The sequence below is a fragment of the Alligator sinensis genome, unplaced genomic scaffold (genome assembly GCF_000455745.1).
Source record: "Alligator sinensis unplaced genomic scaffold, ASM45574v1 scaffold983_1, whole genome shotgun sequence".
Lineage (NCBI taxonomy): Eukaryota > Metazoa > Chordata > Crocodylia > Alligatoridae > Alligator > Alligator sinensis.
Window position 1 is genome coordinate 910,803 of NW_005842015.1, and position 13,419 is coordinate 924,221.

General features: G+C 42.2%; 1 protein-coding gene across 8 annotated transcripts in view; it reads left to right on the forward strand.

The window, feature by feature from the left end:
• PTPRJ (protein tyrosine phosphatase, receptor type J) overlaps nucleotides 1-13,419 on the forward strand; it is a 171,455-nt gene that overhangs the window by 57,179 nt on the left and 100,857 nt on the right. Inside the window, exon 1 of one of the 8 annotated variants that reach the window (XM_025202108.1) lies at nucleotides 13,203-13,247. The exons of the other annotated variants lie outside the window; for them this stretch is intronic. Within the exon in view, the coding sequence (XP_025057893.1) occupies nucleotides 13,218-13,247 (30 nt within the window). The 5' untranslated portion in view covers nucleotides 13,203-13,217. Of the gene's footprint in view, nucleotides 1-13,202; nucleotides 13,248-13,419 lie in introns of those variants that run through there. 8 annotated transcript variants of the gene reach the window in all.

Sequence of the window (13,419 nt, forward strand, 5' to 3'; positions counted from 1 at the left end):
GGCCCTGACAATCTTCACCCCAGGGTACTCAAGGAGCTGGCGAGCATCATAGCCCAGCTATGTTGGCTAGCACTATGGAAGAAAGAGACTTGGGGGTCATCATTGACCACAAGATGAACACGAGCTTGCAATGCGATGCGGCAGCTAGTAAAGCGACCAAAACTCTGGTTTGCATCCATAGATGCTTCTCAAGCAAATCCCGGGACGTCATTCTCCCCCTGTACTCGGCCTTAGTGAGGCCGCAGCTGGAGTACTGTGTCCAGTTTTGGGCTCCACAATTCAAAAAGGATGTGGAGAAGCTTGAGAGAGTCCAGAGAAGAGCCACGCGCATGATCAGAGGTCAGGGAAGCAGACCCTACGATGACAGGCTGAGAGCCCTGGGGCTCTTTAGCCTGGAAAAGCGCAGGCTCAGGGGTGATCTGATGGCCACCTACAAGTTTATCAGGGGTGACCACCAGCATCTGGGGGAACGTTTGTTCACCAGAGCGCCCCAAGGGATGACGAGGTCGAATGGTCACAAACTACTTCAAGATCGTTTCAGGCTGGACATAAGGAAGAATTTCTTTACTGTCCGAGCCCCCAAGGTCTGGAACAGCCTGCCACCGGAGGTGGTTCAAGCGCCTTCATTGAACACCTTCAAGATGAAACTGGATGCTTATCTTGCTGGGATCCTATGACCCCAGCTGAATTCCTGCCCTTTGGGTGGGGAGCTGGACTCGATCTTCCAAGGTCCCTTCCAGCCCTGATGTCTATGAAATCTTAATAAGACTGCAGCATTGTGTGCTCAAAAATCAGGAAGTACTAGAATTAAATTTGCGCCTGCAATCCTAATTCCAACCCTCTTGCAAACATGCCTTGTAATCAAGTCTTTAATTGTATTTTCACGTTCTAGTTTTTCTCCAGTTCATAGGATGGACTGTGCTCAGTTAATGAGCATCTGTTCCATATTTTGTCCTGAGCCACACTGTTCAATGGGTGTTCCATATTTTTTTTTTTCTTTTTTTACTACAGACCACTCAAAATCCAGCTCTGAAGACAGAATTATTCATTTCATTATTGGCTTCTCCGTAACATTGTATCTGAATGCTTCACAGAGATTAATACATCCATTTAAGTGGTGATATAATTTTCATTTTACAGATGAACTGGGAGATTAAGGTAGAAAGTATCCACTAAATTTGGATGCCAAATTTGAGACATTCGGGACCTTCTTATTTTTAATTTAGAGTACTTAGCAATATAAAGCACTTTTTAAGACATCAGTGAGTTATGCTTTAGTTGCAGCTCAGAGTGCTCAGCAGTTCTGAGAGTCGGACTGCAGGGTCTCAAGTTGGCAACTTAGAAAATGATGAACATACCTTTAGTGGTGACCAGTAAAAAGTTTTAGTGTAAGCGACTTTCCTAGGATTACATAGGAAGTCTGGCATAGGCAGGCATAGAATCTGATTCTCCTTGGTAACATTCAACTTGCCTGTGAGACAGTTATTTCTTTTCCTGCTGCTTTCTACCATACATCTTCTGACTTACGCAACACAGAAGGCAAACAACTGTGTTCTTCACTTCACAACACCGATTCATCTCTGGAACAGGTTCATTCTGTGCACTGAATGATGCAGGAGCTCTGTGTTGTAAAACAAAACAAGAACAGCAAAAAAGGTTTGTAGGTAAAGATGGAATTGTAATGCATAAACACAAGCATGATTAATTCTGGCATTTTTGAACTTTTGAGAGCTTGACTTGGCAGTTCACGTGATTTTTGTAATCTCAGTGTTGTGTTCTGTTGCCTTGAGGTTTTACAGTCAACCTGAAAACAGAAGCTCTATAAGTTATGAGTAGGGGTCTGTCCAAGTTGAGGAGGCAGGCAGCCAATTTCACGGGCAGGTCGCGGGGCTGGCTGCCACTTTTGTGAGCTTATCACAGTGCCCCCCCCACCCAAATTGGCTAAGGGGCCCTGGTGGCCCTACCTCTCACCACTGATTGGTAAAGAGGGTTGTTGGTCAAATGGCTCTGCCCTTCACCGTTAATTGGCCTAGGAGGCTGTCTGTTGCTGCTAATTTGGTGGGGAAAGGTGGGGCTGCACGACAGGCAGCCCTCTAGGCCAGGCAGCAGGGAGGAGCAGGGACAGCAGCCATCTTGCCTGCTCCCCTTTGTTTTGGCAACCGCACCTTTCTCTTGCCTTCCCTTCCCTTCCCAGTGGGCTGCATGCACTGGCCCTGAGAACTGTTGGATCCCACTGAGAAGCCAGCATTTTATTTTTAGTATTTTTTTATTTTTATTTTTTTTCCCCCCTGTGGATTTCTGCAAAATCCATGAAATTGAAATTTGAGTAGGTACCTAATTATGAGGATTCATGTTGCAGGCTGTATGGGTCATCAGCAGGGTCAGCACCTTAATATCTGCTGCACAATCCCTGGCTTTCACGCAACAAGGACACTCATCCAGAGAGAGAGATCGCACGTTTGAAAGAACCACCCGGATACCACGTGAAGAACTGCTGCAGTACAGAAGAAAAACCCCCACAAATTGCACACCGCTGGTTATGACATATCACCCCTCCCTTGAACCTATACAGAAAATCCTCAAAAAATTGCAACCCATACTAGAAAGAGACCCTATTCTTAAAAAGATCTTCCCAGAGCCACCCATCCTAGCCTTCAAACAAGCACCGAACCTCGCCAACCTCATCACCAGAAGCAAACTTCCTCAAGCCCAGAACACACCAAAAGGATCCAGACTGTGCCATGACAAGAAATGCAAAACCTGCCCCCACATCTCCACCACCCCCACTATTACTACACCCCACAACAGAGCCATCAGCATCCCAGGATCTTACAGCTGCACCTCCAGAAATGTAATATACCTCATCCAATGCACCAAATGCCCTGATGGAAGATATGTAGGAGAGACCAAACAACAACTGCGCACCAGAATGAATGCACACCGGAAATCCATCAAAGACAGAAACACTCAATTACCAGTGGAGGCACATTTCTCACAGGAGGACCACTCTCTCTCCAATCTCTGAGTCCTGATCCTCAAAGGAAACTTACACAACACTTTCCAGAGACGAGCCTATGAGCTCCATTTCATCAACCTAAACGTAGACATTGGGTTTTTAATACATTATAATCTGCCTGGCAACTGACTCCCCAGCCCAGCCCCTGGCTTGTTTACTTTTCATTCCATCCAGGAAGAGCACACACCAACTGCTGAAGCTTCCTTAGCCTGACGAAGGGTTTTTTGAACTCGAAAGCTTGCTTAATGACTATTCTCCAACTATTTGGGTTGGTCTAATAAAAGATATCAAATTCACCCAAGGAACCTTGTCTGCCTATGTCCTTAGACCAACACGGCTACAACCTACACCCCTACTACTATTAGTAGCAGTTATGATCCCTTGTATGCACTGGAATTAGAGGAGGATGAAGGTGCATACTTTGCTAGTATGTTTCATAGGTATTTGCTGATGGCGGAGGTTGGCAAGACAACTTTTCTAGCCGTGTGCAGACTCTTCTGGGCTGGTTGTTTCTTTCAATGGCAGCTTGTCCCAGTCTCCTTGCTCAGCCCATTCTAGCTCTATCATCATTTCTGTTAAGCTCCAAATGCTGTTAGACTTGCTGAGTCCAGATCTCTCCCCTTCTTCACACCAAGTTCCACTCTCCCTGACCAGCTAATTCTAGCTTCTCACTTCAAGCCCTCATCTGAACCGTCTTCCCCCCTACCCAACTCTTTCCAACTCTACTGGCTCTTAATATCAAATTCAGTTTTTAATAAGTATTGAAGTAGATGCTGCTGCTGGGCTACCACTATTATACTACCTGAAATATTGCCTGTAGCAGCTAAAAACCAAATCTGTGACATGCTGTCCTTTTTATGTATCTGGGGACTGTTATCCTTCTTCATATCAGTTGACTTGTCTTTAGATGAAGCATGCTGAGATTTCTAAATGTCTCAAACTTTTTTCTCATTTATATTGCTGTCTGAATTTTTCTCCAATTTGTCTGCAATTGATTTTATATTTATTTATTTACTTTCAAATATAGTATCCAAAAAGCACCAAGCATAGGGCTCGTATTGATTCGTGACCAGTATAAAGTAGAAAGGAATAATTACTTCACTTGTTTTACATAACACTTTAAATAGAATCCAGTGTAGCAGTTGGCTGTGTAACAACAGCATCTCATTGTTGACTCTGTCAATTTAGCATCCATTTTAATTCCCAAATCCTTCCTGGTCGAACCACTGCCTGGTGCCGCATTCTCCTATTGTATATTTATATTCTTGCCTATTTTTCCTATATTTAAACGTACATTTTTCATGTGTGCTTTTTGAATTGCATTTCTCAAAATCATCCAGTTTCTTTAAAGTCAGTGCAGTGTTTTTGTTTCAGCTTTATCTGCTCTTCCAGTTGTTAGATATGATTGTTCAGGTGGATCAGATACTTTAATGAAAATCTAGTATTGGATTTGGAAGTGAGTCTAATGGAAACCCACTCAGTCATCTTCCTGCTTGCTTCTGAAATATTTGTCAGTTCTGCATTTGTGTTTTTTCTGGACCTGTTGCACGGTAATATTTTCTTCTAATTTCATTTGTCTACATTCTCTTTGAGCAGGTGAATTAGAAAGTTGAGAGATGCAGTGATGTAGGAATGATTGTATTGAAACAGCTCCAAATTTTGTTTAGTTCAGTGTCCCATCTCCAATTGTGGTCACAGCCAATTCATTAAGCCCCAAGTGTTTTGTTCAAAATACCTTAAATTTGACAAACTTTCCTCAAATCCCAGATAAACTCTGCCCCTCAGAAGAATCCAATTCACCTGTGCACCATGCCGCACTAAAGTTACTACACTGTTTCCACACTTGCTTCTAGCTGGTATGGGCAGGGCTGGAATAGGGTAACTTAGTATATTGCTACCTTGCACCATTATAGGCCTGTGTTTCTGGGACCGAGCCTCTAGATCAGGGGTTCTTGTCCTTTTCAGGCTGTCTCCACAACTTTGCTGAATTTTAACCCCATGTGAAAAACTAATTTAATTTGTTTTTTTACTACAGAACAATTGTAAAGCAACTCTTCTGTTGCAAAGAACTCAGAAAGACTCAGAACTCAGGTCAGAATGTTTTTGACTTTCTGGAACCACATGGAGGTGTTTGCACATTTGAATTGTGTAGGCTGGTTCTCAACCTGACTGGATTCAAGGCACCCCTCTGCAACTTTTGTTAATTGAATGGCACACAATTTCAAAAATTAATTTATATGTTGCAGAGGGGCTGGGCAGTGGGGGTGGGGGTTGGCCAAACCTGAGCCTGGTTTATCTGCTTAGTTTATCTGTTTGTTCTTCTCACACCTCATTTATTTTTTCACAGCTCAAGGCACCCTTGAAATAATCTGGCACCCTAGGGAGCCCCATCACCCTGACTGAGAATCACTGGTGTAGATGTTTGTACACCTAACAGTGCTAGTGCTGCACAGCGTACCATGGCATCCTTAAAAGGATCTCATAGCACCCCATGGTGCTGTGACACCCTGGTTGAGAATCGCTGCTCTAGATAGACTGACTTAGACATGGGGATCCTGTAATTTCTGAATCCTAGTTTTGTGCTCTACCTCTGAGAAGACACTTGTTCTTCATGCTGATATTAAGGGAAAGGCATGATTAATATATCGGGTAAAGGCAACTTTCATGTTGCTGGGAGGTTATAGAATAATTTTGGCACTATTAGCTAAGACTGCAATACATGGTGAGATATGCTTGCGTGAAGGTAGAACTGGAGAACAGAAATGAACCTTTTGTCCAAAATCATTTGTTTTGGTATTTGGTTTTATTTATTTAGTGTCAAGTATTGTTTGACAGAGGCATATTTTTTGTTAGAGGAAAAGGAACTGTGCATTGAGATAAGCAGTAGGAGAATAAAATATGACATGTACTTGGCATGAAAGACGAGTGTCCAAACTTAATGAGATGTTTTCCAGGCAGTAGTATTTTCTTTCTTTAATTAATATTATAAACAGGTTTTGCTTGCTTTTTGAGGGCTACAGAAAGACAAAAATACTAATATTAATAAATTAGGCATTCCTGAAACATGCCCTCAGAAAAATTGTTTTGTAACACTTGTGTTTTCAGAAAGGCACAGTAGCAGAAACTAAGCTCAGAAGATTTTTTTTGAAAGGAATGATCAGACTGGCTGATAAATGTTTTATTTGTCTAGTTGCATGTGAAGTGTTCCTTCAGGTAAGGAGAGAACCAGTGTATTGTGTCCTTTTTCAGTCTTGGCTCAATTCTGGTCTCCATAGTTGGTAGCAAGGAGTCTCCCATAACAGAATAATACTATTTATCTGGTGCATGCTTCTTCCTGTGATCCAATAAATCAGTTGCACTCATTGCATCTTAACCTTGGGATCCTATTTAAGCCATGAGCACAATAGGCCCATTTTATGAATACATTTGAATCTCCATTTTAAGAAAATTCTCTAGGTTTTGAAGAAAAACTAGAAAACAGGACCTGAATGTAATGGATTGTGTGAGATCTTTCTGAGACTGCAGGCAGCCTCTAGCAGAGTTAAAAATAGCAGCCATAAGAGCCAGGGAGGAGGCTATTTAGTTCCATACCTGTTGCTGGATCAAGAAAAGTCTTTTGTTTTCTGCTCGCCTATTCTTCACCTTTTGCAGGTGCTTGGGAGCAAAGGAATGGGGGAAAGGAAGTCACTTTTCTGTTCTAGCTCAGGCCGGAAGAGAAGCCGCTGGTTCACCCTCTGTCTGGTACGTGGCTTGAAGAGCCCCCCTGTGTGCTGTGGTTCTTAGCCTTCTAAGCTCAGGGCACTCTTCCCCCTTAGTGGCACCTTGGTTGAGAGCTACTGAGCTAGAATCTAGCTGGTGCCAGGTGAGGGTGGAGGGGGCAGGATGTTATCCTACTGTGCTCTGCTTCTTCCACTATCTGTCCCCTCTCCGCCCCTCGTTCATATGGCTGCTCCTCTGGTGATTTGCATGCTAGAGAGCCTTGTGCAATCATGGCCCCTCCTGCCAGTCCCATGAGCATGGGTGGAAATGATTTGTTCTGAAAAGTGTTGTCTTGAATTTGCCTACCTGCCTACACATGCAATGCATATGAATGAACGGCTGGGGGGTAAGGAACCAGCTGCAGGTGCTGCTTATCTGGGGGATGTGATTTGCCAGCAGGTAGAGGAGGGATTGCTTACTGCCTGGCATAGGGTCTGGGTGCTGTGACACCCTTGAAAGGATCTTGCTGCACCCCGAGGTTGAGAATCACTGGGCTGCAGAGTTGAACTTGTCTCATCTCAGTTTCTAAGTCCTCTTTATTTTGTTTGTGCAAGGGAAAATAAATTGTGATAGAGCCCAGGCTGTGGCTGAGTTGTACTTAGTGCAAATGAATGTTAGCAGCAGTTTTCTTTCTGAATTTTTTTTCTTGGAGGGAAAATTTACCAACTAGCATTCTGCTATTTAAAAAAAAATGTCAGAGAAGCATGCTGGCTTGTCACTTGTGATGCTTACCTTGAAATACATCAGACACCTGTGCCTTTGTTAGGCAGATAACAGTCATTAAGCACTGTAAACCACAACTGTGGGAACCATCACCTAAATAATAACCTATAATGCTTTGTTGATTGTCAGGCGTTATGTTTAAATCAAGGTGTTAATTACAACTTCTGTTACTTGAGATTTCTCCCACAATTTCAGAAGGAAGTTAATTGCCTAGGCTTGTTTTCAGTGTTTCTGGTTTATTATTTTGTGAAGGTTTTGAATGAGAGGGTCTTAACAGCCTTCATATGTTTTCTTCTAGGTGATGTAGAAGGAGTATTTAGTATGGTTCTTGTTTGGTAAGTCTGTAGTTTGATATGGACGAAAGTTGTAGTGTACATAATGAAAATTTATTTTAGGATTACAAGGTTAATGTTTCACGGGACTTTCATTTTTGGAAGGTAAATTTGAACACCCAGAAACTATTTCCAACACTTCATTCAGTAATTTGCCAGAAGTGGAGTAATTTGCTAGAGGAAATAAAGGCATTAACATAAGAGTTTTCAACATCTGAGGGGCAACTGATAGTTTATAGGATAATCCAGAACTACTGCAAAGAAATGTTTTCCATTCACCTCTTATGAGATGTGAATACAGGCTTTTTATTCTTGCTTCAGTGAATTCCTATGCACAGTTTAGTTCATGGAATGGTATTTTGATCCTGTTTGAGCTCAGAGATGCTGTGTATTTTCAGGTTAAATCAGGGGTGTCAAACATGCCCTGAGGGCTGGATTTGGCTAGGGTGTCTCTCATTTGTTCCACTGGGCTACTGAAGGGCATTGGAAGTTGGGCCCCACACTTCTGTAGCCCCTGCCATTGCCACAGGACCCTGTTCCACCCTTGCCACTGGACCCTGTGTGGTGGCTGCTGCTGTCATGGTGACAACTGTTGCCACCCTCATGCTCTATGCTGCATCATACCCGCAAGGAGCCCCATGCTCTGGATCTGGCCCAGGATCGCAGATGAGCTTGATACTCCCGGTGTAAAGGAAATTATTCTGTGACCTTTTTTAGTCAACATTTTGGTCTACTTTGCACTTTGGGAGCGCTGTTGTCATGTATATTGCATCACTGCAAATAAAATAGTTCTTGTGACCTCAATGGATTGTTTTGTTGCAATGTTCTAACCACACACAGGAAGCAAATTCTGAGAGAAATCTCTAAGTGTTAACAGCAGTTTTCAATACTAAGGTTATATTTGTGCCAAAGGAACCTGGTACATCCTAGGCAAGTGCTAAGAATGATTTCACAGCCTTTCTATTGATCCATTACCTAGTAAATTTCAAGGAATTGCAGTCTGTTGCACTTGATTATGCTAGCAAGCTGCTAGCCCAGCTTGCTAGCATATTGATCTCGCTCCAAGTGTGTGGTGGCAAGGTCCATAGAGGTATGCGTGTATGTCTGTATAATATTATGACCTTTGTTTCTTCAGGGACTCTGCATATTTTGCCTTCAGGTAGTAAGTAACACATGAGTAATATTAGCATGATTATATGTACTCTGATCATTCAATTCATTGATGTCCACTTTCAACTTTACTAACAAAGTTATACCTCACCTCTTCTGTTCTCCCACGTAGGAGGTCAGTGGTGCTCAACCTCCAGCGTCTGGAGCCATGTTATCCAGACTGTGGGGCTTCCCGCAGTCTCCAAGTCCCACAGGTGCAGACATTTGGTAGCAGGGGAATGGTGGCAATTAACACTGCCACTGCTCCCCGCCAGCCAAATTTCCAAGTCCTGTGGGCCAAATGATGTGGCTTCATACACTGGGTCGAGTTAGGGTACAGCCAGAGTGGCAGGCCTGATCAGGCCTGTGCAGGGCCAGGCCTGGGGCAGTGGGCATGATCCAGCATGCAGGGACCTGAGTCCATGGGCCAGATTGTACCCTTGCACTGACCCCACATTGGATTCAGCCCACTGACTAATCCCATGCCCTGTATCAGGCCTGTAGACCAACCAGGCACCACTCATCTGGCGCACAGCCTAGAAAGGTTGGGCACCGCTGTAGTAGGTAATTTTTATAAAGGCAGTGCTACTTTATCTGCTCCAATAGCAGCAAATGTCTTTTGTTTCTCTACATGATCAGAAAATAGAAGTAAGACGCAGCTTTATTTTTCTTCATTAATAAAATACAACCAGCGCATTGGACCAATGCTAATGAAAAACTAGGTTTCATTTTGTGTCAGAAATTCATGAGGCACCAGAGCTTCTGATGAGCAGAGCTGTGTGAGGTTGAGTAGGAGTGTTTCAACTAGAAATAGATAGGGAGCATCAGTCATTTAAAGTCTCTTCCCTTTTGGAAAGCATATGAAATATGTAAAAACTGTGCAGTGGCAGGCAAACTGGATTTTAAGTGGAGGACTTATTTTGTTCACAGAACTGATTGAATGAGCAATGAAGATCTTTTCCTGGTGGACTGTAAAGTGTAGGAATCTGCCCTTCTAACCAGTCTTATAAATAACTAATAAGGGTTTTTTTAATGTCATTGGCTTAATATACATTTGTAAGTTAATGGAAGTCTGTGTTCCAGTACACAAACTCAGTACTGTAAGTTGTGTTATTTATAAACGGGGGTGGGAGGGAAGAGACTTAGGAACGACTGATTCATAGACACAAAATAGATTAACAAACAATGTTAACAGTGTGGCTTAAGCTGATAAAAATCAAACTTGGACAGTGACTGAAATTCTTACTTGGGGCTGTGTCGAGGCTGCTTTCTCTGTCTAACCTTCTCTGCCTTGCTACAGCTGATGTCTGCTTTCATGTTCATAGTGGCATGAAGCTTCATTCTCAGGTTGCATCCAGTGCTGAAGAACTTGAGGGATAACCATCTGAAAAACAGGTTAGAGTGACAGCGCTCTGTGTTTGAGAACTCAAGATGATCACCTGTTGAGAACCTGGTGGATGGATGTATGGCTGATGATGTTACTGAGAAGGGCAGGGAACAGAGGAGACAGGAACTGTGTTTTTGGGTCACTTGATTCCTTGGTTCTGCAGGACTTTGCCATGTACTGAGAAGGAGAAATGAATGTGGACAGCCCTTTGGTGTCATCAACAAACCAGAATTTTTGTGGTAAAAGCTCATATGAACTGAAGAGCCTGATTTTAAAGCAAACAAACAAAAATGATCATAAAGCTGCCTAAGGGAAATCAACCCTTTTGATTGACCCAGTCTAGGGCTAAGAGTTGGCAGTGGCTAACATAAGGATTGACTTTGTGGTATTCCTGATGCTGTTTCATAGCTTGAGCTTGTTTATTCACAGCTGCCCTGACCTGAGCCGGAAACAGTATTCTGTCCTACCATGAGGGGAAGAATGTTGTTTGGTAGGATGGAGGTTTCATGTTGTGCTGTAGTATTAGATGCATTAAGCAGGTAATCATACATTCCAGTGGTGAATATAGTTAAGCTATATTTTTAAGAGCAGGAAGCAGAAATCTAAGACTAAAAATCAATCCTTCTACCTTTACTCATGTAGAAAGTAGCACTCTACTTTGCACGTGTGGGACCAAGAAGCCAAATTGCTCCTATACCAGGAAGTAATTTACTTCCTTCTCTGCAAATAACTCCATTTAGCTAGTTTATAATGAGTAAGGATGGAAGACTTGTGCCCTAAACATTTTCCACGCCTCCCCCAAGTGTATGTTTAGGAAAGGTATCCAGGTTGTAGCTGTATTAGTCTAGAGAGAAATGAAAGTTCGTATTTCATAGGAGAGCTTCAAAAACTGTGGCAACTGTGCTTGGTCAACCTCTCTCTATAAATAATCATAGTTGTTGCCTCCAGGAATGGTGTATGCATCACTTAGTACTAAACAAACCAATGATAAAATCTAGAACTATTCATAGAAGAGGAAGAAGGAGAAAAGGTAAAGGAAAGGAGAGGAAGGACAGAAATATTATTGCTTATGTTACTATGGTAGCTGAATGATATCAGGGCCTCGTTTCGGTGCGGCATGTAGATAGACATAGCAAGGAAGTGTTTGGAAGAATTTTGCAGTTGACTAGAAGAGTGACCACATGTGGGAGGGGATAAGAACAGAAGAGTGAACCTATGTTTTTTTTAACTCCAGGCTAATGTTGTATCTGCTGGACTGTGCTGCCTCCCATACACATTAAAGCAAATAGCATGTCAGTGTGTCATGCAATGGAGGAGAATGTAGAGTATTTTATTAAAAGGTCACTGCATGAATTCAGAATTAAACTATAGCACAGGGTGATGTTTGGATTCCTAAGTCCTAAACCCATTAAAACAAAATTAGTAATAAATTTTAGAGGTTCATTTCTTTACTGAGATAAAGATGATCTATATTATTTGGCATAAAACAGCTCTCTGGTTGAGAAGAGTGTATGATTTTAGTTGGCGGGCAAGTCCCTTCTACTTTCTGTCGTTCGCAAGCCCTTAAAGTGGGAGGGGTCATTGTTACCATCTCTGTTAAAGGAATCTTTTTTTTTTTTTTAAATGTCTGTGGGAAAGGAGAATTGTCTGAATAGAGTCTTTGAGATGTATTACAGAGGGTTACAGAAAATGTTTTATGCAAATAACTATTTGCCCTGATTAGATGCTTCAATAGAGTCCATTGTCTAGATATGGCTATTATTGGAGATGGATGGACACTAAATGATTTTACCATCAGGCTGAAAAACTTCAGTGTTAGAGCCTCATTGCTAGGCCAGTAACACTGCTTTGAATTAAAGCACAGAATTGAGTTAAGAGGAGTAAAAGGTCTTTTGCTCTGTCCATTTTACTTATCTTTAAAAGGCTGCATCATTTTAGGGTTCACAAGAGAAGGTTTTGTCTATCTTAACATTCACTTTATTCATCTTCTCTTGCTGTTTATTTTATTTTAAAATTATAATCCCTTTTATAAAGTACAAACGTTCTGGCTGTATTGTAGTTTTGCTTGAACGCTGTTGAATTTGAAGCTCAAGACTGCTGGAGAAAGACTTGGTCTTTACAGTTTGTAACTTGGTGTCATTGCTCCTTTATTCCACATGAGAGAGCAGCAGTTTTCAACCAGGGTGCTGAGAGGTTATTTTAAGGATGCAGAGAATGCCATGCAATATTACCACTGTCAGGTGTGTAAACACCTACACATAATTCACAAGGTAAACTCAGAGACTTCAGATAGGAATACATAGTGTCAAAAAACATCCTGATCTGTTGTGGTCTTTCTGAGTTCTTTGTGAAAGAAGAATCCCCTAATATTTTTTTGTAGTCAAGAAATGAGTGAAAACTAAGTGCTACCATTTTCTGAAGGGTGCCTCGAGTCTGAAAAGGTTGAGAACCACTAGGATAAAGGCTCTGACTTCTCATTCTTCTCTCCATAGAGGATAATGCCATCCAGGCCCTGGGTACTTTAACCTAAGATACATGTAACTGGTAACCTTGCAGTGCTCTGGTTTTTCTTATATGCCTTATTTTCTATTGGTTTCCTTGCTTTTTGGGCTCTAGACATTTTCTCTATTCCAAATTTGTAAATGATCTGAAGGAGTTACCCGATAGGAATAACTGTGTTATAGGACAAAGTCTGCTTTTTTTAGCTGCAAAGATATACTGAGATCTCTTTTGAGCTGTACTTGGAAAACCTTAAGAGGGAGAAGACCCTAGAATACTTCCGGTGTGTGCTGTATGAAAACCCCCAAGTACAGATCTTTCTGAATCAAGCTAATTTTCTAGTGGTGCACTGATGCATCTGTCCAATATCAGATCAGCACAGGTATAAAGAAAATTGGCTGTATCAGAAATTGGCCTGATGTGGCCAATAAATGCCCGTACATATGTGCAGCCGCAGTGCAGCCCATAGGCGGTGAGGAGCACAGTCCAGCAGCATGGAGAGCTGTGTGCAGCTGGTAAGTTTGTGGTGGTGAAAGGGGAGGGCGGAGGGAAAG